This window comes from Apteryx mantelli, chromosome 7 (genome assembly GCF_036417845.1).
Source record: "Apteryx mantelli isolate bAptMan1 chromosome 7, bAptMan1.hap1, whole genome shotgun sequence".
In the NCBI taxonomy this organism is placed as follows: domain Eukaryota; kingdom Metazoa; phylum Chordata; class Aves; order Apterygiformes; family Apterygidae; genus Apteryx; species Apteryx mantelli.
Genome location: NC_089984.1, coordinates 30695266 through 30722042, shown reverse-complemented (window position 1 = coordinate 30722042; position 26777 = coordinate 30695266). Strand labels below are relative to the sequence as shown.

The following is a 26777-nucleotide window of genomic DNA, read 5'->3' as shown; positions in this document are numbered from 1 at the left end:
AACTAAAGACTGCTAAAGAAGAATACCCACGTTCTGCCAATGAAAGGAATGGAATCAGCTTAGAGTGTCAAAATGCAGTCCTGCAAACACTGGGGCACAAAGATTAGAAAATATCTCTGGATGAAATGCAAAGGGCTCCAAGCTCCTTTAATGTGCCGAGAGCCTAAAAGGTGGTCCAATTCCTAAGGAGACTGATGAATTTCTTCTTCATCTGGAAGTAGCTCCCAGCACACACCTCCGAGTGTACATCCTGCCTTCAGAGGAGTTGAACTTCCCATGGAAACTGGAGCACAAAGGGGTACCACCTCCATCCTCTTGGTTGTAACACACCCACAAACGAAGTGAAATCAGTTGAGGTCTGCGAGAAAAACACGATGCCTGCAATGTTCTTTCCTTTGACCTGAATGCTATTGGGAGACTGATTCAACAAAGCAGTCAGCAAACTGCTGAAAAGACCCTTTTCTTAGAAGGCAACTGTGACCCCGCTGATTGCTCCTTTCATCCTTTCAGCCTTTTATCTTCCGTGCTTGCACGCGAGCTGCTCACCTTCACCTTCAAGTCATTTTCACCTACTTCTCTCTTATCCATTTGCTGCGGAGAGGCTGACTCCCAGCTCCATGAGTCCAGCCCTCACTGCTGTCTTGTTTACAGGAAGAAAAGTCCTTGTCACGGATTTGAACCCTCCTTCAGCCAGCCCAGACCACTGAAACTCCTTAGCACAATGTATGCAAAGTCTAGAGGACACATGGCTAGTGATAACTGAGGCTGCTGCCTCTCAGGCTGACCAATATGGCTCTTTTTCTTGCTGTTTTCCAATCAACCTCAGCTTAATCTACTGTTCCTTCTCTATTATCTAGGTAAGCTCTTCTGAATTACAGTTCACCCCTTTCTTCCCAGTTTCTACATGGGTTTGTACTGAAGGTTCCAAGCACTATGGTGATGAAAGCAGAAGCACCAAAGATTGCAGATCTTTAAGGCTAAGATCCAACTACTGTGTTTTTCAAGGAAGGGAGAAAGATCTGGTGCAAGCACCAAAGCCTGATACACCCCAACATTCATTCACAGCAGCTACCATTTCAATAGGGGAAAGCATCATTTACTCACCTTAAGCCTGACTTGTTCATAAATAACGATGGGCCTGTTGCTGAAGGTAATGGCATTGCAGAAGCTAGCCTGGCGCTTCACTGCCTTCTGTGTCATGTCCATGATGATCTGGGATCCCTTTGTGTGGGGATGGAAAAGCAGAGGGCTGATGGACAGAGCTCCACACTGTGGGATAGGGAGACAGTGCTTCTGCTTGTGGTGGCATCGGTGAGAGGAAGCTGGAAACGAGCCACCTATAGAATCTGAAAGCAGAATGGGGAAAAAAAGGGACTTAAAATCTGCTGTGAATAATAAGTAAAAAACTCTCAATGCAAAAAAATAGGGATACTTTGGAGGGAAACTGCAGAGCGAAATAAAAGTTTGACAAATCTGTAAATCTGTAAATCACTAAGTGTTTCTAGAGCATCTTAAGCAATAAAAGGCTATCACGACACAGAAGGCTCCCATCTGGACAGCCTGACACTACAGAGCAGTCATGGGGAACACAGCTCAGCACCTGAAATCACAGCCCATTCTGAGGCCACACGGCAAAACAGAAACCAACAATCAGTTCTGAAAAACGGAACAAAGCACGTGTGAAGATGGTGTATCAAAGCTGTCACATTTAGGTGAAATCTTCCATTTCTGGAAGGTTGCACCACCCAAGCCATAGGTACACTGACTTGACCGTTCTCCTTGTTCCTCCTTTGCAACAGCAGCTCCACCAGTGCTTGCCTCTATTTGCCTTTGGATGCTCTGTATCCACCCTCACTAGAGGCCAGCTCAAACACGTGCATTGCTAACTTGTACTCAAGCATGACTCAGTGATAACTCAGGATTCCTCCACCAACCAGTAATCATTCCTCCTCGCTCCTCCAGTGATGGGAACCTCAGCTGAGGTCCCACTTTTCATAAAGTCATTGATCAGCACGCTAGGATTAGGACGGGGAAAGTGGAGAGGGAGAAAAGGACTCGAAGCAGGGAGGAGATTACATCTTTGTCTAACCAAGGCTCTATACAAACAGTCAACACACTATCAACACAGTCACGACAGCAGCTTTGCTCATGAATGACTGGATTCACGGCTTTCTTTTCAACCGGGCACCTGCAGCAACTTAAACAAAAAACAATCATTATTCTGAATGCAAGTCATCTGCTTCCTTTTCCTCAGGTACACATACACACCATATTATCCACATATGTTTGGGAGGAGTTACTCATAGATCTGGAGACAGAGTATCAACAGAATAAAGGATTATTTCGTGATAGACTAAGGGATGCAATAAAAACAAATGCGACCTTAACAATGTGTCAGTTTGCTCTGTAAAGATGCATGACTAAACAGCATGTTTAAAACTCTATTGCTCGAATGCACAAATTATATAGACTAACTTCTGTTAGTTTTTATAACACATACATAAACACGTAGTTTACATATTCTTTATTCAAATTAATTGCTGACAGTTATGTCTTTATATAGCTACTATAGAATAATGCATACACCTCTAATGTAATTCTTGGAGGTAAAAATATAAAGCCTGGACCCTCTTCCTCCCAACCTTTCAGGTAGTTTAAGTCTGTAGCTATACAAGGTTGCACGATCGATCATCAGAGTGAGCTTGAACAAAAACCAACAAAAGCTAAACGCCTGTTTTCTGATGGGAATATTTTAATTCAGCTTCAACACCAGATATCAATGCTTTCTCCTCTCACCCCTTTACTGTTTTATTTTTCATGCTTTCCTGAGTGACAGAGTTCTCCCTTCAGAACAGAGCAGGGAGGCCAGACAAATCGGGCTGCTACCTTTAAGAACATTCATTAATGCTTTAAGGGAGAGATGAACCAACTGAGATGGATCTGATGTTAAAAAATCATGTGGAATATAGGTCACCTTCCTTCTCCTGTTCCTCATGTGAGTGGGTGAGGGAGAAGGTTTCACAGCCATAGGGCACAGGACACCAGGAGAAAAGCAAGGCTGGCTGGAGCGGGCAGGGCCGTGATGGGGACCTTCAGGACTAGCAGATTGCAGGGGAGGGACGGGCTTGACACGGGCAAGGACCGGGTGCAGCGGCCACCACGAGCCTGGCCTTTCCCCCTCCAGCAGGCTACTGCCGCAGGGCAGCTCTCCTGCCCCCTCCCGCAGCCCACACGGGGCGGTTCGGAAGATAACCCAGAAAACTCTGCTGTGGGCTCTTAGGAAGAACTTTCTGAGGTCATCTATGACTTATTTTATTAGAGGCTGCCTAAGGCCCTGAAGAACAGAAGGTCACATCCCTTCCCGTATTGCTGTCTTTTTGCCAAACCAGGATAACCGCAGCTACGTTCACTGTGACAGCCCTGCTGGAACCCTGCTAAGCCCCTGGCGTTAGCGATATCTTGTGCTGACGAGTTCCTCGGGCTTAATGGTGTTTTGCAAAGGAGTTTCTCCTTTATCACTGCAAGCGGGATGCCGCTCATTATCACAGATGGTTACGAGCCAGAGCCGGCACAAGTGCCCGACTTAACTCCCTCCACTGCACCATCCCAGGCGGTTTCCCTCTGGCCTTTCGGGACAAGACAGCTGACAGGGCTCTGTCAGAGCAAACCATCTCAGTCTGCCTTTGGCAGAAATGTCCCAGGTCACTAGCTCTCTCCATGGCTCATTTCTTAGCTGCCTCGCTGTTTTGGCTCCATCCTTTTTTATAGGGAGAATGATTAAATGCAAACGTCCAGGGGAAAAACTTCCATTCCTAACTTTTCCAACTCCTCTAAAATATATATGAAATCAACCACCATTTCTGATATGTCACATATTGATGGGATATAATCAATTATTTTTGACAATTTAAAGTCAAAGAATCCATAGTGAAGTAGGAAAAACTCTTATCTGACAATTTCTAATTTTGTTTTTTCATCTGCCTCTCTCCCATAGTTTTCAAGGGTGCATCTATGTGAAAGAGAAGCTAACAGGGAATATACATTAATTTCATGCTATCTATCCTGTCTGCCAGAAACAGTCTATTTTAATTTCAGTGCCTGACTTCAAAAAATCAGGGCTGCGTGGAGGCAGAGAGATCCAGCTTGGCAGAACCGGTTGTGTGAAAAACAACACACAAAACCAAATAAAACCCCAAATCCAGCGAACGCCACTGCCAGCTCCCACGCAGCCCACTCTCTAATGGGACTCAGCTCGCCTTCAGCTCCACGCTGGGGACAAGGGCTGTTCTCATCTATTGCTAGACCAGGTTCACACCTGGAAATCACCCTCCTTGCTTTGTCCTGGGTTTACCTTTGGTAATTTTGGCAAAGCTACTCTTGCTAAAATTGAGTTTAGTAGCACAGTCACACACAAACTGGTAAAATGGAAATACTCGCCTCTCTAGGAGATGGCAGCACTGGCAGAAACCTAAGACGCACATGCTTAGATTAGCTGAAGTGGCAAAGAAACAGTTATCAGGAGATAAAAGCAACGTAGCGGTGGTAGTGATCCCCAGCGGAGGTGGTGGCAGAGCTGTCACCACCGCTGCTCAGCAGAACGAAGAGCAAGGGAACGGAAAACGTGCCGAATGCAAGGGGCGAGCGCAAGCCAAGCAGCCTTCTTCCAGCTACTTCCAGCTGCTGTCTAACATTGAGTGTCATATTCCAGGGAACGCTACCACCATGTTTAACCGCAAACCTCAAACAGATTCTAATACTTTATGTGAAAAATCTTTAGTTTTCCATAGAAACACTGCAGCTGATAACAGCAGCCAGGCCAAAAGCTTCAGTGTGAACCCTAAGTGATATGTATAAATGGAAAGATTTCAGTTATAAACATGCTGGAACAATCGTATGGCCTAAAAGCCAAAGGAAAATAAAGTGGACTCTCTTTCGGACCTACTTTGAACCTGAGGTTTTAGGCCAAAGCCACAAAAATTCTGAGTTTTCATGATCTCTCCTCCATGTTTGCAAGCTACACCTTTTGATCCAGATCTGACTTTTGCAGCTCAAACCTTTTGCTAGCAGTAATCACCCAGTCAAACTTCTGTGGCATGGAAACGCGCACATTTTAACTTGCCTGCCTACCTCAGTGCTTTAATTTTCCTGAATACCTTGGCTGTGACCATAACAAGTGCCACACCTCTCCACAGGACTACACGACTGTGCACCGCCGAGCGAGACTCAGGACAAACCCGTCCCAGAGCGCTGCCTGCAGGACGGCGCAGCTGAAATGCAGGGTGCTTCCACCATGCGCTCCGTGCGGATGGAAGAAACCGGCTCCGGAAGAGCTTCCCAAGCTGACAGCACAGGCAGGCAAGAGGTGCCCTCCCTGCTCCCCAAATCGTCTTGCTTCGCAGCGACGCCCGTACAATGCACACACTTGGGCAAGGGCTGGAAAAGGTCTTCGTTTGAAAAAAAAAAAAAGTGCAACTAAATATGAAAAAAGGTTATGTGCCTTACAAATACCCCGGAGGAGTTACAAAGCAATGGGACGACCATGAAGGCTGTTACTCAGCTCTTGCAGGGCAGAGCTCTTGCACCCACTCCGGGAGGCGGAAACGCTGCGCAACTCAAGAACGGCGGCACAAATGCCTACGGCTGGACTTCAGCAAGGAGAGGGACACTTCAGAAACACAAGCTCGTGCGCTACATCACTGACCTGGCTTGGCCAGCTAAAAATAAAATAAATCCTCTGCTTACAGACTTTGCACACTGAGGCTTGACCTAGACTCCAGTCCCTTACTCCATTCCCTTATTTAAATTACTGAAAATTTTGACATTCTCAGTCTTTGCCACCCGTAACACTGGTATGATGCATTTGGGGCTCTTGCAGTAGGTTTACAAATATTTTTCTTTATATAAAAGAGTTGAGCAAAACTCACAAACTCAGATTTTCAGTTGGCAAAACAGAAAAGTCCTCTGATTTCAGGGGAACCATGCAAGACTGCATTAACAGGGAGTCTCTCCCAGACACTCTCTCCCACAACCTGACTTATCAGTCACCTGCAAAGGAGAAGGAAAGCAACCGCTCAGAAATAAAATTTGCAAACAAACAAGCATTTGAAAGAAGGCTGAAATCTGAGAGCTTGCTCAAGGGCACTGCAGGTTTCCCACTCCACAACATGGCTGTAAAACCAGCCGGGCAAAAACACTTCCCCCCTGGCAAGCAGGAGTTGCTTCAACCTGCCAGGACCATGCAAACAACCAGTATCTCCCCATGGTCTCTCGCAAAAGTCACAAGAAGACGACAGCCACAGAGATATCCCTCTGTGCCAAATTTGGAGAAATACCACAAACTTCCATATGGCTGGGTTTACGCTATGGTCCCAAAGAACAGCATCTGCTCACTCTCATGGTTTTAAAGATTAAATAGACTTCCATTCTCAATTCACACCCTATAATAGATGCTGTTTGAACCATCTGGTTTGGTACGGGGTTTGAACCTGGAATGCAACCCACCCCCTATTACCACAACCCCCAAGGAGGACAACATTGTCACTGTCCTACCTGCTCCCCCAGTCACAGGCACACGGGCTGGATCCTCTGAAATAGTTAGTAGGCCAAAGAGAAGGGGATGTTACGTGAACCACAACACGGAGCACTCTGAACCTCTCTGTCTTCAGTGTCCCACTCCCAAGCACATCCTTTTTGCAGCCCTGATTGTTCAAGAAAGAAGAATTTTGCCCCCAAAATGGCACACTTCTCCTTTCACCTATGTTATCTGTCCCTGTTCTCCTGGATCTCGAGGCCTGAGCATGATCAGAGTGCTTTATAAAAGACAGCATGGGAGCACTGGACGTTCTCAGCTTAGCAAAATGCATCCCAAAGCCTGTTAGGGGTTTTCATCAGAAGCGTTCATGCTCTGTGAAAATTAGACATAATCTTCAAGGCTTGAGATTTCTTAAATGCTGCAGAAAGTGATTGGATTTCACTTTCAAAAAAAAGACACTTTTTCCAGTTGAAGAAATCTTGATAGGCAACCTGTCAGAATCCAGTCAAAACTCATTTCAGACTGAAAACTAACTGCAAGGTATTGAAGATAAACTTCATAGAGCGTGTGAAACAAGTGGCATTCAGAATTGAATGCAATAGAGAAGACGACTTCAAAATAGAGTCCAGGGACAGTCATGCAGTGAGCAAGTGGGAAGGAGAAACCCACCTCTATCTGGGGCGGAAGAGAGGAGAGCGTCTGGGTGTTGGTGGTAGAGGTGAGTCCTGCAGGCAAATTACAGTGAGAAGAATGGACGGGACAAAGCTTCACACTGTGAAAGGTGAAAGGGCTTTCAAAACACTCTGCTGCGACTGTTAGGACTGTTACGTTATCAAAAGAAGCTGACAAAGAGCACTTTATCTATCAGGTGACCCTACTGTAAATGCATTTAAAAGCACTCTGGGAAGGAAGGAAAAGAAACCATTCCTGCATGTGGAGAACGCAAGGGAAGCCCTGCCCTGGGGATATGCACATGGTGTTTAGAAAAGCTCTAGCCCTGAAAAAGCATATACGCATCTGTTTGAAAACTAGATGGTTACTAGTAGCACAAGGAGAAAAAAAATCAACTGTGAGATGAATCCTCATAAGCTTGCCTGCTTTTTGAGTTGGTCCCATATTTTGGGGAATTACGACAGTGAGATACAGAAAGGATTGGTGTAACTAATTACACTGATCCTTTTAATTTACTAATAAAGTTCAAAAGGAGAAAACTACAACAAATTCTACACAAACAATTCTACCACAACAAACACTAGGCTTTGCAAAGGAATTCTTAAAAGCACATTTCAAGATACAGTTTTCTAAAAATAACTGTTAGCTTAACACCAATGGAAACACTAAAGGGGTTCCAACTCCCACTTTCTCACATGCAGCCTGACCCAGGGCACTGTGCACAGGAGAGAGAGAACTGCAAATCAGTGCAAATGAAAAACAAGGTCTTTTTCATTGTTTTTGCAGACATGTTTGCTGTTCTTGAAGGAATAAGTAATCATGTATCTCCAGTCTATACCCAACCCTCCCTCCATCTATTACTATGATAACGGCACTACTTAGATCACTGCCACCATCAACTACCAATCTTCTCCTTACAAGGTGGCCGGGACACAAAGCTGTGCTCTTCCACAATGAAAGACTATAGCTTTGCAGGTGTAAGGGTGTGCTGCGATAGAAATGTAAGGGGGTAATTCTGGAGCATTAAATCCCCACTACCTGAAATTATGGAGCATCTTGGGTTAAACTTTAGTCAATTAGGGACTTATCTACAAGGTGGAGCTGAGCCAGCAGGTCAGATCTAGCACTCCCATCCAAGACTCCAAAACAAGTCAATGCCAAAATGTAACTTATTTTCATCTGTGCTATTTTAGCACTGAGGAGATGTATCAAGAGAGTAGGTTCGCACATAGTGTAAGATTTTCCACTTAAATTGCAAACTCAGAGACAAGAGACAGGTGCAGACCACATGTACATGAAAGGAGATAATACTAGCCGGGGTGGGGTTGGGATTTTTTTTTTTTAAGATAGAAGTGTTTAAAGGAACAGATTTGAAAAACAACAAGGTGGCTTCAAAGACATCTATGAGAAGGCCTTCCCAATGTAAAAAGTGGGCATCAGAAGCCGAGTTGATTGCAGGATGAGCCAAAATGGATCCATCTTTCAACACTGAATGATGGACAGTAGGGCATGGTTTGGTTGTGAGGAGCCTTGAAAGTGAAGGAGCTTCTTTTTGATTTCACAGAGCAAATAAAACCAATAAAAGAGGTGCAAAAAGTGGCAGTAAGAACAGAGGGCAGGAAAACAAGTACAAGAGGAGAAATTTGGAATAAATGCAAGCAAGGTAAGACTTTGCCAATAGCAGAAGAGATGGAAATTTGAGGTTTGCAGATGGTCGGGAAAGGCTAAGTCCTGTAGACGGGATGCGGGCAGAATCCGCAAGACTGAGGACGCTGATGTTTGCAAGTGGATTTAGCAGGATGGGCTGAAATAGCAAGAGACTCCCATTTCCACCGTTGTCTTTTTGCTGTACTGGGATGCGCATTTGCTCTCCAGCCTGTGCAGCGCAGGAGCTGCGGAGCAGATCTCCATCCTGCTCAGCCACTCCTTGTGCAGACACAATAACCTCTGGAAGAGGGCCAGGCAATTAGCAGGGTGTGGAGGGCCCTTTTTTTTTTTTTTTTTCCAGCAACCTCAGCTGAATCCAGGGAGTTACAAGTCCTTGGTTACAATCTGGATGCAAGACTTTATGAGGACTCACTTGAAGATAATGCTGAAGTTATGAGTAATTATTAGTTATGATTATTATTAGTAAGAGGGCAGGAGGGTGGTGATTTTTATACAAGGCAAAAAAGGAGGTAAAAGAGCATAGGAGAGACAGCAGAATAAGGACTCTGCAGTTATATTAAGCCTGACTTCTTAGTAATGCTCTATCAAAAAAAAAAAAGAAAGAAAGAAACCAGAACAAAAATTTAGTTGGGCCAAAAACAACTAAAGCACTGTAGAGGAGAGCTGAATCCGTGAGTTGTCTGCAGGGAGGTTATGGCTGAATTTGTGTTTCTGGCTGAAATTACCCAGAAACAAGGTGCAGAGAGAAATGAGAAGAGGATGCTGGGCAGAGCCCAGTGGAGCCTCTGCCGGAAGCGAGAAGGAAGGCGAGGAAGACCCTCGAAAGGCTGCAGAGGTAAGAGGAGAGGAGAGCAGGGCAGGGCTGCGCTCGGGAAGCATCCCCTCACGCACACACCAGTGCCAACAAGTGCAGCACAACCTACTGCACCAGAAGCACTTAAAATACCACGCGCAGCGAGGATGGATTATTATGCTCTTTCTCTGTGAAGAAAATACGGTATCAGAAGAGAGAGGTGTGAATACATATATGTTTCTATAGGCATACAAAGATAAAATGAACGCTTAGGAGAAAATCCTTCCCTTTATAAATTAATTTTTAAACTCGACCTCTCTGGTGATGATACCATGTAATCATTGACCATCTCCTGCCCACCGATGAGGCACCGTTCACCCAGGATCTCTCAGGCATTCGCTGCAATTCAGCCAACAACGTGGCACGCTGTGGCCGGCAGCCGCCGTCCTTGGCGGGAGGGGAGGCCGCGAGCGCAGCCCTCCCGCAGCAGGATCCCTCCTTCGCCTCTCCCAAGCGAATCCCCCATCGTCCGCTCCCGGGGCGGGCGCAGATCCCACCCTACCATAAGTGCACTAAGTATATAAGGACAGCAAGCGCATAAGGAAGTGGCCATAGGGTCCCATCCGCTGTGCGAGGAGAGGGGGGACTGGCAGGAGCGGGATGAGCTGCCCGGGAACCGCGGCCCCCAGGGTCCAACCAGGTCCTGGGGCCCATGGAAAAGAGACCGGCAGCGCAGGCTGTGCAGACCCGTCCGGCAGCAGCAGCCGCCTCTCCCCACGCTGCTTTCTGGCAGCTCCCCTGAGCCGTGCAGGCTGCAGGCAGGGGGGACTTGCATGTGCCATGCACTTATTTATTTTTGAGAGCCGCAAGGCACTTATCTCTTCTCTTTAGATCCTGGCGATTCTTTATTATCAGCAGCAAGGCATTGTAAGTTAGGTGCAGGGAGTAGGCAATAAGAAGGTCAAAGGAAAAGAATTGTGCACTGAAAGCATCCAAGATCTCTTTCTTGATCTAGAGCATTTTTGCTTTGCTATGATCAGGTCACGTCTGTCAGCAGTCTAATGAGAGATGTGAAAATGTATTTATGTTTCTAACAAAAAAAAAACAAGATTAAGTCCAGTTCAGTTTAAGATCTATGGATGTTTTAAAAATTCTGTTTATCCTTCTCTTGTGGCTGCATAGCACATTCATACTTTATAGGACTACTGGTGCCTCAGCTCAGGAATCTCATCCTTTGCTAATATCTGATGCTTCAGGAGGAGGAAGAACAATTTGCAAAGGATGAACGGCTAATCTGTCAGTGCTGTGGATGGAGGGAAAGAAGGAAGGAAAAATAAACTTTCCATGCTACCTCCTCAGTCCCCAAAGTCTGAGATTTGATAATCCTTATCTTCTGAAAGGTAAGCAGATACACTACTGGCCATAAGATTACGTATACTTTATAAAATAAGCTCAGAGTTATCTTTGCTTCTCTGACCTGCTCCGTTAATGAATTGCAGAGGCTGATCTGCAATCATCTATATATAACAGTACTTCCCCTTATTTGTCCCAACTTTTCAGATTGAGAGTTTCACAGGGGGTGAGACCTTGTTCGCTTTATCAGTTACCTTCCATAGCTTCTTTTCCGGGAATTGGTCATGTATCATAGTGTACCAGGGACAATCCAGTGAAATGTCCCATCTATCATAATTCCAGTTACTCATTTTCTTTGTATAGATCAGAACTACGCATGGGACACGAATCACTTTTTACACGTGTTATTACCACGTTCCTCCCAACTTATAATAATGTAAATTAAGCCTAATTAGATATCACAGATACTTAACTAAAAACAGGGCTGCCAAGATTAGGGCCAATGGCATCGCTCTCTAGGCTTTCTAAGAGCACCCATCCTCTAACGAACAGGGTAAGAGCAGCTTCTGCTCTCATCCACATCCTCTTTTGCAACTGTCAGCAAAAGACAGGAAGCACAACAACAGCTCCTCATGTGCTGTCCCAAATAGCACGTCCTTCAGCCACTGCCCCACAGGGGCCCGGGCTGGAGGGACCACCGGCCCGACCCAGGGGACATTGCTCACGCTGTTCTGGTTGAAAGAAGGGTATGAGCCACATACCTGATCACCAGCAACGTCTCAGCAATTGCAGAGATGCTGTACAAATTCCCTAGGAGTCATGTTACATGGTTCACGTAGCCAAAAGACACCTTTTTTTCCCAAGTACAAACATCGCATCGGTTTTGGACCAAAGTTTCATCTCCACAAGTCTAGTGTTTTCACTGCAGTGTTAATTGCACATTGTTTTTTCTCTTCCTCTCCTGCAATGCTGGGCACACTTGTGATGAACGGCAAAACTGCTGCCCCAGAGGTAGCTGCATTTCATTACCCAGTCAGCATTCAGCAGAGCAGTCGCTCTCAGAGGGTTAATGACAGTTCACGCTGCAAAAAGTAGCTACATAAAAGCAGAACCCGACTGCAAATATTTTATGGCCACGTAGTATTTCCATGGACTACAAATCAACGTAAAAGATGTTTTCTTCAAGGGGCCTCATATAGACTGTGTTTTTAAAATGCATTCCCTCTGCTAAATATAAATCAGTAAGAGTTTTTGTTCTTCCAAAAGATTAACTAGTCTCAGTATTTTGGGATCTAATTCTGGAATACTTGTAGATGTGCCAGCATTCTCTTCCAATTTAAATACAGTTTAATGGAAAGTCTATCCTGGGCACATTTTCCATGTACGGTGTAATAGTTTGGAAGTCAAAATATTGAGAGTTCACCAAAAACAGGAGTAACCTATCAATAAAGTAACCTATCAAGGATAAACTTTAGATATTTGTCAGGAAGAGAAGGAAGGTGGAAGCAATGGAGACCAGGGGAAAAAAAAGCAAAACAAACATGGCAGACACATGAAAACGGACATGTAGAACCAAATTCCAAGATATGGTAGGGAATGGTGTAATATGCACACTAAGCTGCGGAAAGAAAATGCAAGATAGAAGCTGGTGTTCCAAACTCAGGCCTCTGAGTTAATTCTGAATTATACCTCTGTAAAATCAAAGATTTGCCTCTAGGCTCAAGATGCTGAATTAAGCCTGCAGCAGGCTACTGACACTGCATATTTACAATATAATGAGCTAAATTAGGATGCTATTCCTTAAAACCCCCCTCTACCACCAGTGGAAAGAGAGAGGGTTTTAAGAGGATGCTGAGGAGCACCTTGGAATTATGCTTCTCCTCCGAATCAACTGGAGAACCCTCTCCCACTTGCTGCTCTTCCCAGTGTGTAAGAACATACATTAGGGAAGCAGAATGCGGTGGCCCAAAATCTCCTGTTGTTTCTCACCTCAAAAATCCCAGGTGTCTTGTTCAGCACAGCTCCCTAGTCAGAGACCACTCCTTTCAGGGAAGGACACAAGTCCCAGACCACAGACACCTTCCTGCATTGCTCTCTCTATACGTTTTGGCTCTGCCGAGTGTCTCTCCAGCAAGGAAAGTGAGCAATAACACACTGGAGTAACACAGGCTCCCCAACATGGGAGAGAAAGCAGGAGTATCTCTGCAGACACAAAATTTGCAGGAATGTAGTACGGATACTGAGCTCACGTTTGTAGTCCTAGGGCAGAGAACAGAGGCTGCTGGAGTGATGCCTTTATAAAGAGCCTGAAAAATGCCCCAAGAGAGGAATGGCACCAACTCAACTCAGAGCCCAGCAAATGGTACAGTTGCACTAGCTGCAATATCCCTAAGATTATAGTGATTTAACTGTCAAATACCATCAGTTCCTCAAGGCCACAAAAGGTTTAGAGACCAACCTGCTAGGTGATCTTCAGATGACACCAAACAGCAATTCCTTCCTCAAAGAGCTCACTGGCTCAAACATGTGGGGAATTCACCATTCGAATGGGCTTGGTGCCATCTCACTGTGCTGAGAGGCCTCAGTTATCCGTCTCTGTGCCCGGCACAGATATGCCAGCACAGCCCCGATATGCTCCTGCCTTACAGCAGAAGATGTTAGTAAGACACAATATTCCTCTTTCAATTCAGAAATATCTGTGACAACTTCGGACTGAAGATGTGAAATCTCAGGAGGCTTCATAGCCTTTTTTTGCATTTTGCTGTTTGAATTTATTGCCAGAGTCATGTGCGGATGCCCTCACTGTAATTTAGCAACCTGATGGGCCAGAATAAATATCCCAGAGCCTGTTCTTTTACTTCTCCTCTTACCCACATGTACAGCGTAGATTACGTTTATCATTCAACACCACATACCATGAAGTTTTAAACTGTAATGCCATTTCTGAAGAATCTCAGGAAAGAATTTTTTTTCCTCTGTCATATAAGACAGTTGCACTTGGAGTGCTCCTTTTTCCCTCTTATAAACCATCCATTTAGAGTCACTTTGAGGTGCTGTGAAGATGGGTCCTTTTGTGTGTTAGTCTTGTTTAAAATGTAGCGCTTGGGTCATATTTATTGCATGCTCTTCCTCCTGAAGTTTCTATTTGCAGGGTCTCTTGAGAGCATGCCTACTCGAAGCAGCTCCTTACCCCATCCGTATTTAAAACTTACTGCGCACTTCTAAGATGTTGTGATTATTTTTCCAGGGCCCAAGCAGTGTTTCACATGGAGGTTCCCATTCCACTGCTTTCGGTGGTTTACGCGCTCCTCCTAAGCTGCTGCCTGCCCGCAAGCATTCGAGAAAGCGTTTGCATCCAAAACCAAGAGCCAGAGCTCCTCTTCGTGCAGAGCAGCGCCCGGCGGCGGCAGGGGACACCGCGAGGCGACGGGGCGGCAGAAGGACAGTGCCCAGCCTGCCGAGGCTTCCCGCGACGGAGATCCTCAACCCCTCAGAGGAGACACCAACAATGCCGCGACGCCCGTTCTGCAACTGCATTTCTCTCATCAATCACAGCTCAGGGTCATCCTGCCTTATCCCCCAGAAGCCGCCTGAGCAAGCACTTAATCGTGTCTGCCCAAGAATAATGTTGATTAGCTACGTGAACGGGCCTGAGAGTCTTTTGCAAAAACCTTCCGGTGTTGATGGCTTAATATTCAGATCATTGTCTTTTGCTTTCTACAGCTCGGTGAAAAGACAGACTGTCATGCAGTATGTATTTTATGGCTTTAATGTCTTTTTTGGCCTCAGTTTTCTTTCCTTTCTGATCAACTGAAAACTCCCTTCTTCAGCACAAGAAAATTGCACCATTCATGTGGTTGTTAGTCACTATAGCCTCAAAACTTTACATCCAGACTGGTTCCACAAATATCCAAGAGATTTTCATCCGATATAAAGTTCAAAACAATCCTAAAGGGAGGTCCTTTAAACATATAAGGCTAAGGCTTAGCACACAAAGAAAAAATGCACCTGAATTTTTGAAGTTTTGCTACAGTGTGTAGCACTGACTTCGATTCCAATGGCTTTTTTCCTGACTATGTGGGCAACAAATAAATACTTAAAGTATGGGGTTATTACAGTTAACAACTTAGTGGGTACATGAAAATGTGCCTTTATTATTTGGCCATGTTTAACATCCTCTTAAATGTTTCAGGATTACAGGAACAATGTACTCCCTTAAAGTCCTCATTCACAATTCATAATTCAAATCCTCCTTTCTTCTGTCTCTCACCTCTCCCTCTGTCCATGAGCTCATCCGATTTTCCTTTAAGAAAATGCACAGAATACATGACCTTCCCCTTTGCTTGGTTTGCCATCCCTTTCTCTCCAAACTATCGTTATCATCCTCCCTCGTCACAAGCATTAAAGTTTCTCAGGCACTTCCCTCACCTTATCCCAGCATTAGATCTCTCTCACTTAATTTTACTCCTTTTTTAATTTCTTAAGCTCAAAATAGCCATGCTTCATTTCTTCTCATTTGAAAAAAAAAAGAAGAAAGAAAAACACTCCCTCCTCAAATGTAACAGGTCCTGGTGAATAACCGAGGCTCCTCAGCATCATGAAGTTATAAGCAGATGGTTGTATTTTGGTGGCATCTGCTAGTTAATCTGTAAAGCACTCCCATAAAGTAACTTGTGCTGGGTACTAAGTGACTAAGTGAATTTGATCAAGGTTAGTCACCACAAATGGCATTTTTGAGACGAGTCACTTCAGGTACGTAGCTGAGATTAAAAACACAGGAGCTCCACCTCTGACTCCCCCAGTCTAGCTATTAAACTTCCAGACTGTCTGGTAGAGCTGGAAAGAGAGCAGAGAAATAAAACTGCCAACAGGACGCAAACCCTGCCATCCAGCAACATCCTGCTATACAAACAGAAATGCTAAAAGAGAACTTTTGTCCAGACCAGATAGCTCTCCAATAGCACTAAAAGTGTTAACCCACCACAAATGATTAAAATATTACTTCTTTCAGGCAACTGATTTAAGTACTACTGAGACAAAACCAGGAGAATGGGCAACATTGCTCCCTTTGCACCAACGGATGGCCAAATTCTTGTGTATTCTTTCATTAATCTGTACTAAAATCATAAATGGTATTTAAATTACTAATGTTCCCCTCTCGTCTGCAGCATGTAACTTACCCCAGTTTAGACACCCTCTACCAGTGCTTAGCCCTCTTTACTTTGCAAATCACCATCTAAATCTGGCCCACTCAGTTCAAACATTAAGTTTAAGCAGGGAATTCCCACACAGTGAATAAAATTGCAGGGGGAAAGGAGATTTGTGTGTTTAGCTTAGCTCAAAATCTAAGTGGCACAAACAAATCTTGTAACGAAGACAAACAGCATCCCCGGCAGTTATTCCAAAGAAAAAGCGTCAGTGCTATTCCATCATTCTTCCTAGCAACTCCGATGCCAGACCCACAAAGTTATTACTTAATGTTTTGCTATAAATAGCTGCTGGAGTAGTCCATGCAGGAACTTGTTTTCCTGAGCATTTTCTACAACAGGTCATCCAGTAAACGATCAAGGGTGTTGAAACCTTATTGCCTGAGGACAAAGAGCATGTAAGATGTTTTATTTCTTTAAAAGCGATCCTACCTGCTAGACACCCCCCGTGAGCTAAAGCTCACAAACACAGAAAGAGATGGTTCTTGCCCCAAACTGTTTACAACCTGCATATAAGAAAAGAAACAACAAATAAGGGGAGCAGAAGAGCAGGAAGAGAGGACTTTGGGGAAAGAGGAAGAAAGGTTTATAAGCAAGACTAAGTTTTATCTCAATTTCAGCTGCTTTGAAAGAATCTGTGAGGATATGTGCCGTTCAAGACGCACAGCCCACCCAATTCCTTGCAGCAGAGGGCATTGGGAGGTGACTCCGAATCCATGCACTTCTCCCAGCACATGAAACCGCTCCAGTCCCCTGTGATTTGCACAGGCAAAAACATACTTCAAACTAGAAGCTCAAAATTCTTTCATTAAAAGCCCTCAGAAAACACCCATAAACTTTCATTTTCTTATGACTTGGGTAACAGAGTCAACCTCTCAAGTCTTTGTAGAGAAGGTTACCCCAGTATTTCTTGGGGGAGGGTGTCAGGGAAGCCTTAGCTTGAAAACTGTGTTAACAACAATGTGAGCAAGGTCTGCAGAAGAAAGCTTCCCAGTGCCTAAATCTTCAGCAGTCTCATATTGCTGCTGCAAACTTACTCACATGACTGTTCCTTACTCAGATGACCGATTAGCATTTACTCAGTTGGGTAACTTATAGCAGGTGACTTGGGATGCAAATCATGAAGATAGACAGCCACATTTCTAACTAGCTAAAGAAAGGGAAAAGGAAGCCAGTTTGGAATAGGAGCAACACCCTATTCATGCAAAAATTCATGCAAAAGGACATTTTTACATATTACGGTATTGATAAGAGTGGAAAGAGGAAGAAATGCATTGTCATGCGCTTCAGAGCATTGTTCCAGATATAGCCACATTCGTGACTTGACTGTCTTAAAGGACTCGGGTGAATAGGAAACAAATCTGAAATGCTTAGGGGGGTTAATCTCTTGGTGGTTATCATCTCTTCAGAAGAGAAAGGAGCATTTAGTGTGGAGCCCAAATCATTCATCCATTTTTCCTCGCTCTTTGTAAAGCTAAAAATTGTGGAAAATCCTTTAGTTCCTGTCCAGATAAGATGCATTTCTTCTGACAACAAAGACCACTGATTATTTTTTTAGTACATAGTTGTACCTTTTTTATAAGCCACAACTCTGAACTGAAGTCGCATAAATTCAAAACTGCTCTCAATCTTTATTTTTTCCAAGCGTATGCACTGCATGCTGAAGTTATTCTCAAGGTATTTTGCTCCCATTTACATTCTGTTACAGCTACCCTCATGATACTATACACCCACTCCTGGACCAACTGAACGAGTAGCGCCAGGCATGCACGTGCCAGAAAACTATTTCTGCCACACACAAAAGACCAAGCGGATGAAGTCTGCCCATGAGGGTTCAAACACAGATTTCCAGAAGTGCAGGATTAAGAGAAGATGCAGAGTGTGTAGTGTTATGTACATATAGCTACTGAATCTGAAAAGATTACAGTTATCATATGCTGAATAACTTCTCAGTCTCCTTCAGGTAATTGCCTGAACACTGCAAAGTTTGAAGCCATGATCAGCTCAGGATGGGGCGCGACCTCCGAGTCCCCAGCGAGCAGCAACTGCAGTGCTTTGCTGACGGAGAAGCCAGATCAGGAAAGTCTCAAACTGTGAAATACCTCATAAACGGGTAAAGAGAGCTCCGGGCAGTCGCATTACAGATAATGGTATACATACATCTTCCAGCGAAATGGCTGAGGTTACTTGAGCTCTGGTGAAAAGCATTTTAAGAACTACAGTCATCTCTTGCCGACATGCTGAGTGACTTTAGCACCCTTTCAAATCCATCTGCAGAACATTTGGAGGATATTTCTGTATATCATCCTTTCTACCATGGGAACAGATAGCCTGAATACTTTGTCCTTTGTATGTTAAATGCCAACGCACATCTCTTGTCCCCCAGAGTGGAGGGACACCTCTCTCCCTAGGGAGGATACAGGGAGCTGGCGTTGCTGGATCTCCATAATCACTTCCAGCAGGGAATGGGAGGTGTCCTTTAGATCACTTTATACAGGTAGAAAACCACCTTATGTGGGGGCGTGGTGGTCTGCCATTAGGGCTTTCAGATCTTCTTGCTGAAGTGATAACTACTCAAAGCACCATCTTAATTACTAAATTTAGCAGGAATTGCACCTTTCTCTGTGCCAGGTAGGGAACTCATGAGAGGCACTGAACCTAGATGAAGGTCTCATAGCAGCATCAAAGACAGAAAGGAGACAAAGATTATCCAGGAGCCTTGCCTCAGTCATGCCACTTGATCAAGGTCTCTTTGGCCAATTTTGCAAAACTTCTGAGGAACAGAGGGATTGAAATTAGAAGGACAGCAACTCCTACCATGTAGGATCTTGTACAACGCTACCACGTAGCAACTCCTACCATGCAAGATGGACCAGTGTCCATCAGGACTCCTGCAATTGCACTCCCTTTAAATATATAACTTCACTCAGAACAGGAAAATAAAATGCAGCACGAATGATAGTATGTATAATGATCTCCTTCCCTTGGGAGCTGAACAAGGAGACAGCAGCTTCGAACTTGTTTAGGATAACCAGAAAATAAATTGAGCAAATTTCCTTTTCCAAGTTGCATGAAATTTACAGCATCAATCATGCCTTTGTAAAAGAAATTAGATTCTTAAGGCTCTATTTTATATTTGATAATGTCTTTCTATTTGATGCACAAAAGCAGAAGTCATTTTGATCTTGGATGCTTCAGCATGTTGTGGGCACCTATATATTTCTATTTTCTAGACAGCCTTTTTTTTTTTCTTTCAACTTTTCTTAATTTCAGTCTCTTTGTAAGCTGGCATCTTTTAACCTTTGAAAACGTCAGTTCTTAACAATCTTAATGTCTTCAATCAGTCTCCCAACAGCCCTAAAGAAAAGTAAGGGTTTTTTTTAAAGTACTTTCAGTCGAGTCAGTGAATATTTAAGGTGGACAGATCAGAGCTGAAATAGTGGCTTCCAAAAATAGCCCCCAAAAGCTCTTCCCTTCTGTCTCTTTATCCCCAAAAGCAAAGCTAAAGCCAATAGCATACTTCTGCATTTCCTCTGACCTGAAAGCCTGACCTGTGCCACAGAAACTGAAGTCCAGGGTTCATTTCAATCCATAAGCTGTACCCCCAATGCCCATTCAACCTAGTTGCCATTTGGCCAGTTTTTAAACATTTAGGTTTTCCAAACAAGAAAAAGTAAAATCATGGAGACATTTTTCTTAAGCAAAGGAGTCTTCTTACTTTAAAGCAGCAACCAAGCCACTGCCCGTATCACATGTACGTCAGAGTTGGGATGAATGCCTGTTGAGCTGCAGCACACCAGCCGCTTGCATTTTAAAAAGGAGATTGTCAAGCAATGTTAATTATTTGGGAGGTTTACGCTCCTAGAAACATAAACATTTCTTTTTTATACTGATCACATACTTTTTTTTCCATGTGGTGCTTCCAGCAGAGGCTGAAATTAAAACGGCTTCTTTATGCGTCACAGTGTTGTTTATGGCTTAACTGCCCCTTTACGCTTGCAAGCAGAAGGTAGCATCACGCTGGGGCTCTGCACAGCATTTTTCCCCATCCTGGCTTTGCGGTGCTCTCCCGGAAACCTCCTCTCTCTGGGTGGGGTAGCTCTTTCGGGCTCAACCCCCCTCCTTGAGCCTTGGCTGATAACACAGGTCTAGGACTCATTAAAGCCTGAGGATCACTTGAACTTCGTAAAGCAAGCAAAGAGCTCGGTTGCTAGGAGGCACCGCGGGGAAGAGAAGAAGAATAGGCTCCTGCAGGAGTCCGGGTTGAAGAAAACAACCCCGCTAAGGTGCTCCTCAGACCCGGGGCGCACGCTGCCCTCGGCTGCCCCCAGCCTCCACGGACGCCACTTCTGAGTTTGCAGCCTTGACTTCTTAGCTCTGCCTAAGCTTTACAGTTCCCGGAAAAACCCGTGTCAGGTCTAGTCAGGTATCTCACAACAGGTTCTGTTTTCACTTGCAAGTCTATTGACCAAAAACTTCTAATGTCGCATTGACACGGTGCCACTTGGCTGCGATGTCAAGGTGTATCAGAAAGAAAATATGCAGCCGTCGTGCCTGTTTCTCCAGCGGGAAACCCCCTGGCTGAGGAGATAAGTCGGTTTGCTCAAGAAGACACAGGGCAGCAGGCAGGGGCGTGCCAGCCCACTGGGTCACGTTGCCAACGACCAGCCCCAGAGAGCCAGCAGAAAACAGCAACATCCTCTTTCGGTTCACAGAAACGGCTGCTTCGCAGTGAGAAACAAAACTAAACTGTGCCAAGGGTGATTTCTTTTGAACGGTACCCAGGGACGGTGTCAGCAAGAGAAGGTTTCATGCAACCATAGCAAAGCAACCAAAGGCTTTGTCTGCAGTGACACTAAGGCTGGCGTTTTTAGAAGCCACATTTAGCGCTCTGCACGTTGGCTCTGTGTGCTTTCTCGTCAAGGCTCTGTGCGCTTTGCTCCCTAAGAGTTTCTCTCCAGAGGCAGTCAAAGAAAGGAACAGTCCCTGCTATCCAGGCAATTTTTATAAGGAGCTCACTGCACGTCTGGCTGGGTCAGGTTGGGGGGGGGGGGGGTCCTTTTTTCTGCTCCAGCCTTCGTCTACAAAGTCTACTGTGAGCAACTTCTTGAGCCCCGGGGGCTCAAGCGCACTGAGGAGGCCTCTTCATCAAAGCACACAGAAGCAGTACTTCTAGCACAGCAGCATGTAAAACAGCATGCCTAGGAAGGTCTCGCCTGCCTGGACCAGCCTCACCCAGCCAGGCTATGCGCAACCGCTTTATTATGAACAACGTGACTTGTAAGGTGGGACAGATTCAGGCCTTAGGGACTTAGCATTACTTGACCTCTGACGTTTCCCCTCTGCATGAAGGTCCACTCACTAGTGTAGGCAGAAAAAGATGTAAATTGTCCCACAAAAAGAAGCTGACTTTTATAGCAAGGGACCTTGGTTTATCCTGAAAGACTTCTGTTACAAAAGTGGTTTTAATGTGTAGGAAAGAGGGCCAGAACTCCAGATTTCTGCTGACACAGGCTGTTTGGAGGGAAAGCAAACAGGATCACACAATTTATGAGCTAATGAATATGCTTTGACCTTTTTATTACTTTCCTTTTTTCCTTAAAATAAAAGCACTGTCAACGTTTTCAGGGGGAAAAAGGATGTTCCTGCATCTGATCAATTATGTCCCTCTCTGAGCCCACTCCTCTTTGCTGTGCTACCAGACACATGGTAGACTAGCTCAGATAAACCAAAGAAGCCCCATCAACTGCAGTCATCTTGAATGCTATTTTCAATGACAACGAATTACAGTGTCCCTTCCAGAGGCAATCAAGGGTAGAGTCACAGAACAGAAACACCAGTGAGACTAACTTGACAAGAGCTACAGAGAAGGCGGCTCTGACTCATCTCGGACCAGCTTCTCTCAAATAAATTTTGCTTTCAAAGCCAACGCTGTGATTTGGAGTAGGAGAAAAACAAATGGACAGCGACACTAATGGAGATCAACCCTAGAGCAAAACACAGTTATAGGCAGGACTGCAGCATATGCTCAGATCACAGGTGCACGTATCATGAGGCTCGCGGCTGGCAGGCGCTCCGTTCATTTAGCCGCTATCGGTCAGGACTGAGCCTAGGAGACAAGATCTCTCTTGACCTTCAGCTCCACATCCTGCTGTGCAATCAGCAACACGTGCTGGTTCCCTAGGGCAGTCAACCAAGATCGATTCTTTGCTTTGCTTTCACTTTCCAAGAAACTCCCCTTTCTTTATGACTAATCTTTTTTTAGACTGATCTCAATTCTGCCCTCAGTACGTATGGACTTCATTAATGTAAAATTTTTTACTAAAATGAAAGCAGGCCTATCAATTTTGAGATTATACCTCTAGAGATCTTCTCCCTGAATTCCTGCTACATACCACCAATGGTAAAAGTATTTGTTTCACAGATTTGATTTTATGTCATTAATGACATGAATCTTCTGCTCTGGGAGTAGCTTTGATTAAGCATGCAAATGCCTCCCTAGGATACATCAGGCGACCCTCGAAACCCTCCTGAAGAGACACCTGCTACCCTTAGATTAATGGAATGACAGCAAAATATATCATCAATAATTCTTAACAAAATAGGAATCAAGTAAGAAGCAGGTATCGGAAAGATCACTTTCATGTAGAGGAGAGGAGACCGAGTCGAAGAGGACACAAGTCAGACAATAAAATCTGAACAACAACATTCAGTCCCTAGGTCCCATCAGAACAGAGTATCAAATGGACATGGAAAACATAATTGTGAGAGTGCCATGAAAGCAAAGGACAAAATTAGAAGAGAGATGCTCTTTGCTCTCACCACTTACAGGAAGACCCTTCCAGTCAAATATTGCCACACCTAATGAACCAAACCCGCTTGTTTTTCAAAATAAATACTCAGTTTCAAATATAAATGTCTTACCCATAAGGGCTATATACACATGGAGGTACTACACACATTTTCAAAAGTATTGTCAGCAGCCAACAGTTTACCACCAGCCACCTCAGGACATCTGAATGAGATCCACAGGTCAGAGGCATGAACTGAAATAATCTCTGGGACTTTTAGCAAATGCCAACACTGCTTTGGCACTATGCCCAGGGTCTTCTGCACCAGTTAATCCAACCCTGAGCAGGATTAGGGTCACACACACACTCACTCTTCAGGGCTATTACCAACCCTGCTGAAAGGAGGGAGAGTTTAGAAAGAGCCTTTTCTCCCCAGTCACATACTGGGTCTCAATGAGCAACCGTGTGGCAGAACATGGGAAAAGCTATATTCCTCCCCCAGTGAAGCTGATCTAACTATCAGTCACTCCATCAAATGTGGAAGCCAGGTAAGTTACCCCAAAATCTTGACGATGATTTAGAGATACACAAATACAAAATCATATTAATCCGTAAAGAAATCTCACTAACAATTGGTGTTGTCTTCATTTACTAAATTACTAAACTTGAAGGTGTGTATAATAGTGTGCACTGGAGCATAATTCTGTTAAGTGGTAATAAGTGCAAGGGTGAACTGCAGTAGTCAGAACGGTTACTGTACTATAGGCAATGAATATACAGAGTGGAAAACAAAGCATGGGGCTGGCTGCTGCACTTGCATATAGGCACACCATTCACTATGCCACAAGGAATTAAGAGAAAGATAAAAATAGAGCTCTATTGTGCAAAGCAAGAATAAATGAAGTTGCATACTGTAGCTGTTTTACATTAGGGAAACAGCCCCCGCCCTCTCCTGTTCCCCAAAGCCCAGCAGCAGCAGCAGCTCAGCAGCTCTGGCCGGGGCCGGGACCTTCCCCACAACACCCGAGTATCCTGCACCCCTCGGGCAGCACGGGCGAGCGAGGCCCCCAAACTGCTCCCCGTGAAACCCAAATGCGGACGAAGGACCATGCCCGCCTTTCACGCCTGTTTCGCATAGGCATAAATGACCAGCCAGGTGCAGGCAAAACTATGGAAAAACAAGATCCTGAGGACACGGGAAATGCATCCAGACCGCTACCCGAAACTCTTTACTATCCCGCAGCGTCGATGGGGCGCTGCTACACAAAACCTCTGGCTTCCTGCTCCCTTTACACAGCACAACCACGGCTGTACTGCCCACCGGGACTTACGTACGAGCGGCAAGGGGAAACCTGGCCACGCACCGTGTCTGTGCGCAGCTGTATACCCGAGCCATGGTTGATACTGCACCCACAACTTACAGGGCACCTTTCACCGCAAGAAGCTTAAGATCTCACCCACTCAAACCGAAAATTGTATCTGTCGATCACTACTGCTTCCCAGGCTAAAGAGCCAATGCACGCTCCCTGGGGACTTCTTTGCAATTACATCAACGCCATACAATTACAGTTCGGAAAACGTGCCACAAGGTCCCTTTTTTTCTTGCTCCTTGTAGAAATTATGCCATCGTATAACACTGATAAATGCCTGTGACATGTGAGTAATTAAACAAAAATAAAACAAAGCCCTGCAATGAGGGACCGATTAGTGATTACGACTCGTAAGTGGAAAGGCATTGAGCAAATGCGCAGGCATGCACAGGCACACACATCCCCTGCACATGATTTGATCTACTGTGGACATTCAGAGTGCTTTTGGCTAGCTAGAAGAGATGCGTACACGTTAATCACTAACCTCTGCACGTATGCATACACTGAATTCCTCTCTCAGCACAGCACCGTGTGGTAGCTTCCTTGGCTAAAGCGTGACTTTTTGTTAGTGTTATTGTGAATAACAGAGAGAAAAAAAAATTGACAGAGTTTTGGAGTGTTTTTCCTGGACAAGAACTCCTGGATTTGGCCCCTAAAATTAAGAAATCAGCACATAGCATTTCACTCATAGCCAAAAGGAGGAATTAAAAAGGAAAACAGCAAGTAACAGTTGGACCAAGTACATAACAAGAACATACTTATTATGAGATAGGCATCTATGAAAGATATGTTTCACGCATGATTAGTTAGCAAGTCCTGTTCGATGTGAGTTTTCAGTACGTTCTGCGTGTTACGGGAACACCATAGTTTGCAGTCATTCCTGAAGAAGCTAGCCTCAGTGAGCCACACGCCAAATCTCCCATCATATTAACATTTCCTGTTTAAAATATTGTTAAGATAAACACCACATGTATAGATGTGACTTTTTATGCCACATGTAAACATCCTGTCTATCATCACGGCTGTGCTACCTTTGAACTTCCTACTTCAACTTTCCTTCCCTTCGCCCAGAGGGAACTGGAAAGCACACCAAGGACTTGCGTGCATGGGGGTTGGAGAGGGAAAGGGGAAGAGAAACGGAGACCGCGGGAGCGCGCAGGGCGCCGGACGGAGGCTGCACGCAGACGCCTGGGCAACGCACGACATCATTGCGCAGAGAAGCGCAGTGACCAGCTCGCAGGTCCCCATGTACGAAGCCATCAGGGGTCTCCTGGCAAAATGCAGGCGCCTGCCTTTCGCAGCACAAGCACTTTGGGATTCGTTTGCTAGTGAGGAACCGTGTCAGACGTCTCTTCTGGGGAGCTCGCGCTACTCCTGCTTTGCTGCCTCCAGCTTACAGCCCCTTCTCCTCCAGGTCCCACCGGGCAGGAAGCTTCCCACCAGGAGACCCTGGGCACCGGTCGGCGCCGGTCAGCCCCGGCCAACCAGGTCGCTGGGACACGCTAGCACGGCTCTCCTCCTGCCCTGTCAACACATCAGTGCGAAAGCAGCATTTTCAGCCAAAATCCTCCCTAGCCTCCCAGGAGGAGCCTGCGCACACCAGCATGCATGCATCTTCCCAAGCCACTCAAATACTGTATCCGCAGTATCTCTCTGCCCGGTCTCACAGCAGAAGGACCAGCAGCGCAGTGCCGGGATATTCCTCTTCCCTCGGCTGCAGACAGAGCGCCCTCGAGCGCGACACCCTCCCGGCCTCGGCTTTTCCCAGCGCACAGCGGGACACTACGGCCCCTCTGCCCCGCTGCCGAACGTGCCGGTGCTGCCTTTATGCTTTTTGGAAGGGCTCCTCCATCATCAGCCTGTCCAGAAGCTTTTATCTCAATCTACTTTTTGCACCCGGCCAAGGTCAGCATCGGCTGCATGTCCCCGATCGCGCCCCGTTGCCAGCCCTGGGACAGGACACGGGGACTCAGGCGCCGCGGGGAGACGCGCCCCAGCGTTACCCGGGGTGGCCGATTCCCCGCACCAGCTCAGCAAAAGCAACAAGGGCACAAGCCAATACCGTTCCCCCCCCCACCGCCTTTTAAGATAATTTTCAGTGAGGTTAAATTATTGAGGCGTTTCTGAAAATCCCAGCCCAGCCCTTCAGCACAGAGAGGACGCTGGAAATGCCAGGCTGGAGGAAACTCGTTTGTGCTTTACCTGCGCTTTCCGCAAACAAAGGACGCCGGCGCCCAGGGCTGCCAGCACAGCTCCCTTCATTATCATCGCATCCATTCTCAATTATCCTTCAGTGAAATGGATAAGGTTTCAGTTCTCTTCTCCCAGTTATTTCGGGACACATCCGAAATAGAAGTATGCAACAGAAAGATGGAACTAAAAGAACGGTAG

The 26777-nt window shown here is 45.4% G+C and overlaps 1 protein-coding gene across 2 annotated transcripts in view; it reads right to left on the bottom strand.

Moving 5' to 3' along the window:
- The window catches only part of NEURL1 (neuralized E3 ubiquitin protein ligase 1), a 123910-nt gene that overhangs the window by 63227 nt on the left and 33906 nt on the right, over positions 1 to 26777 (bottom strand). For both annotated transcript variants that reach the window (XM_067300207.1, XM_067300206.1), the window contains exon 2: positions 1105 to 1346. In XM_067300207.1, coding sequence (XP_067156308.1) covers positions 1105 to 1346 — 242 coding nt within the window. The remainder of the gene's footprint in view (positions 1 to 1104; positions 1347 to 26777) is intronic.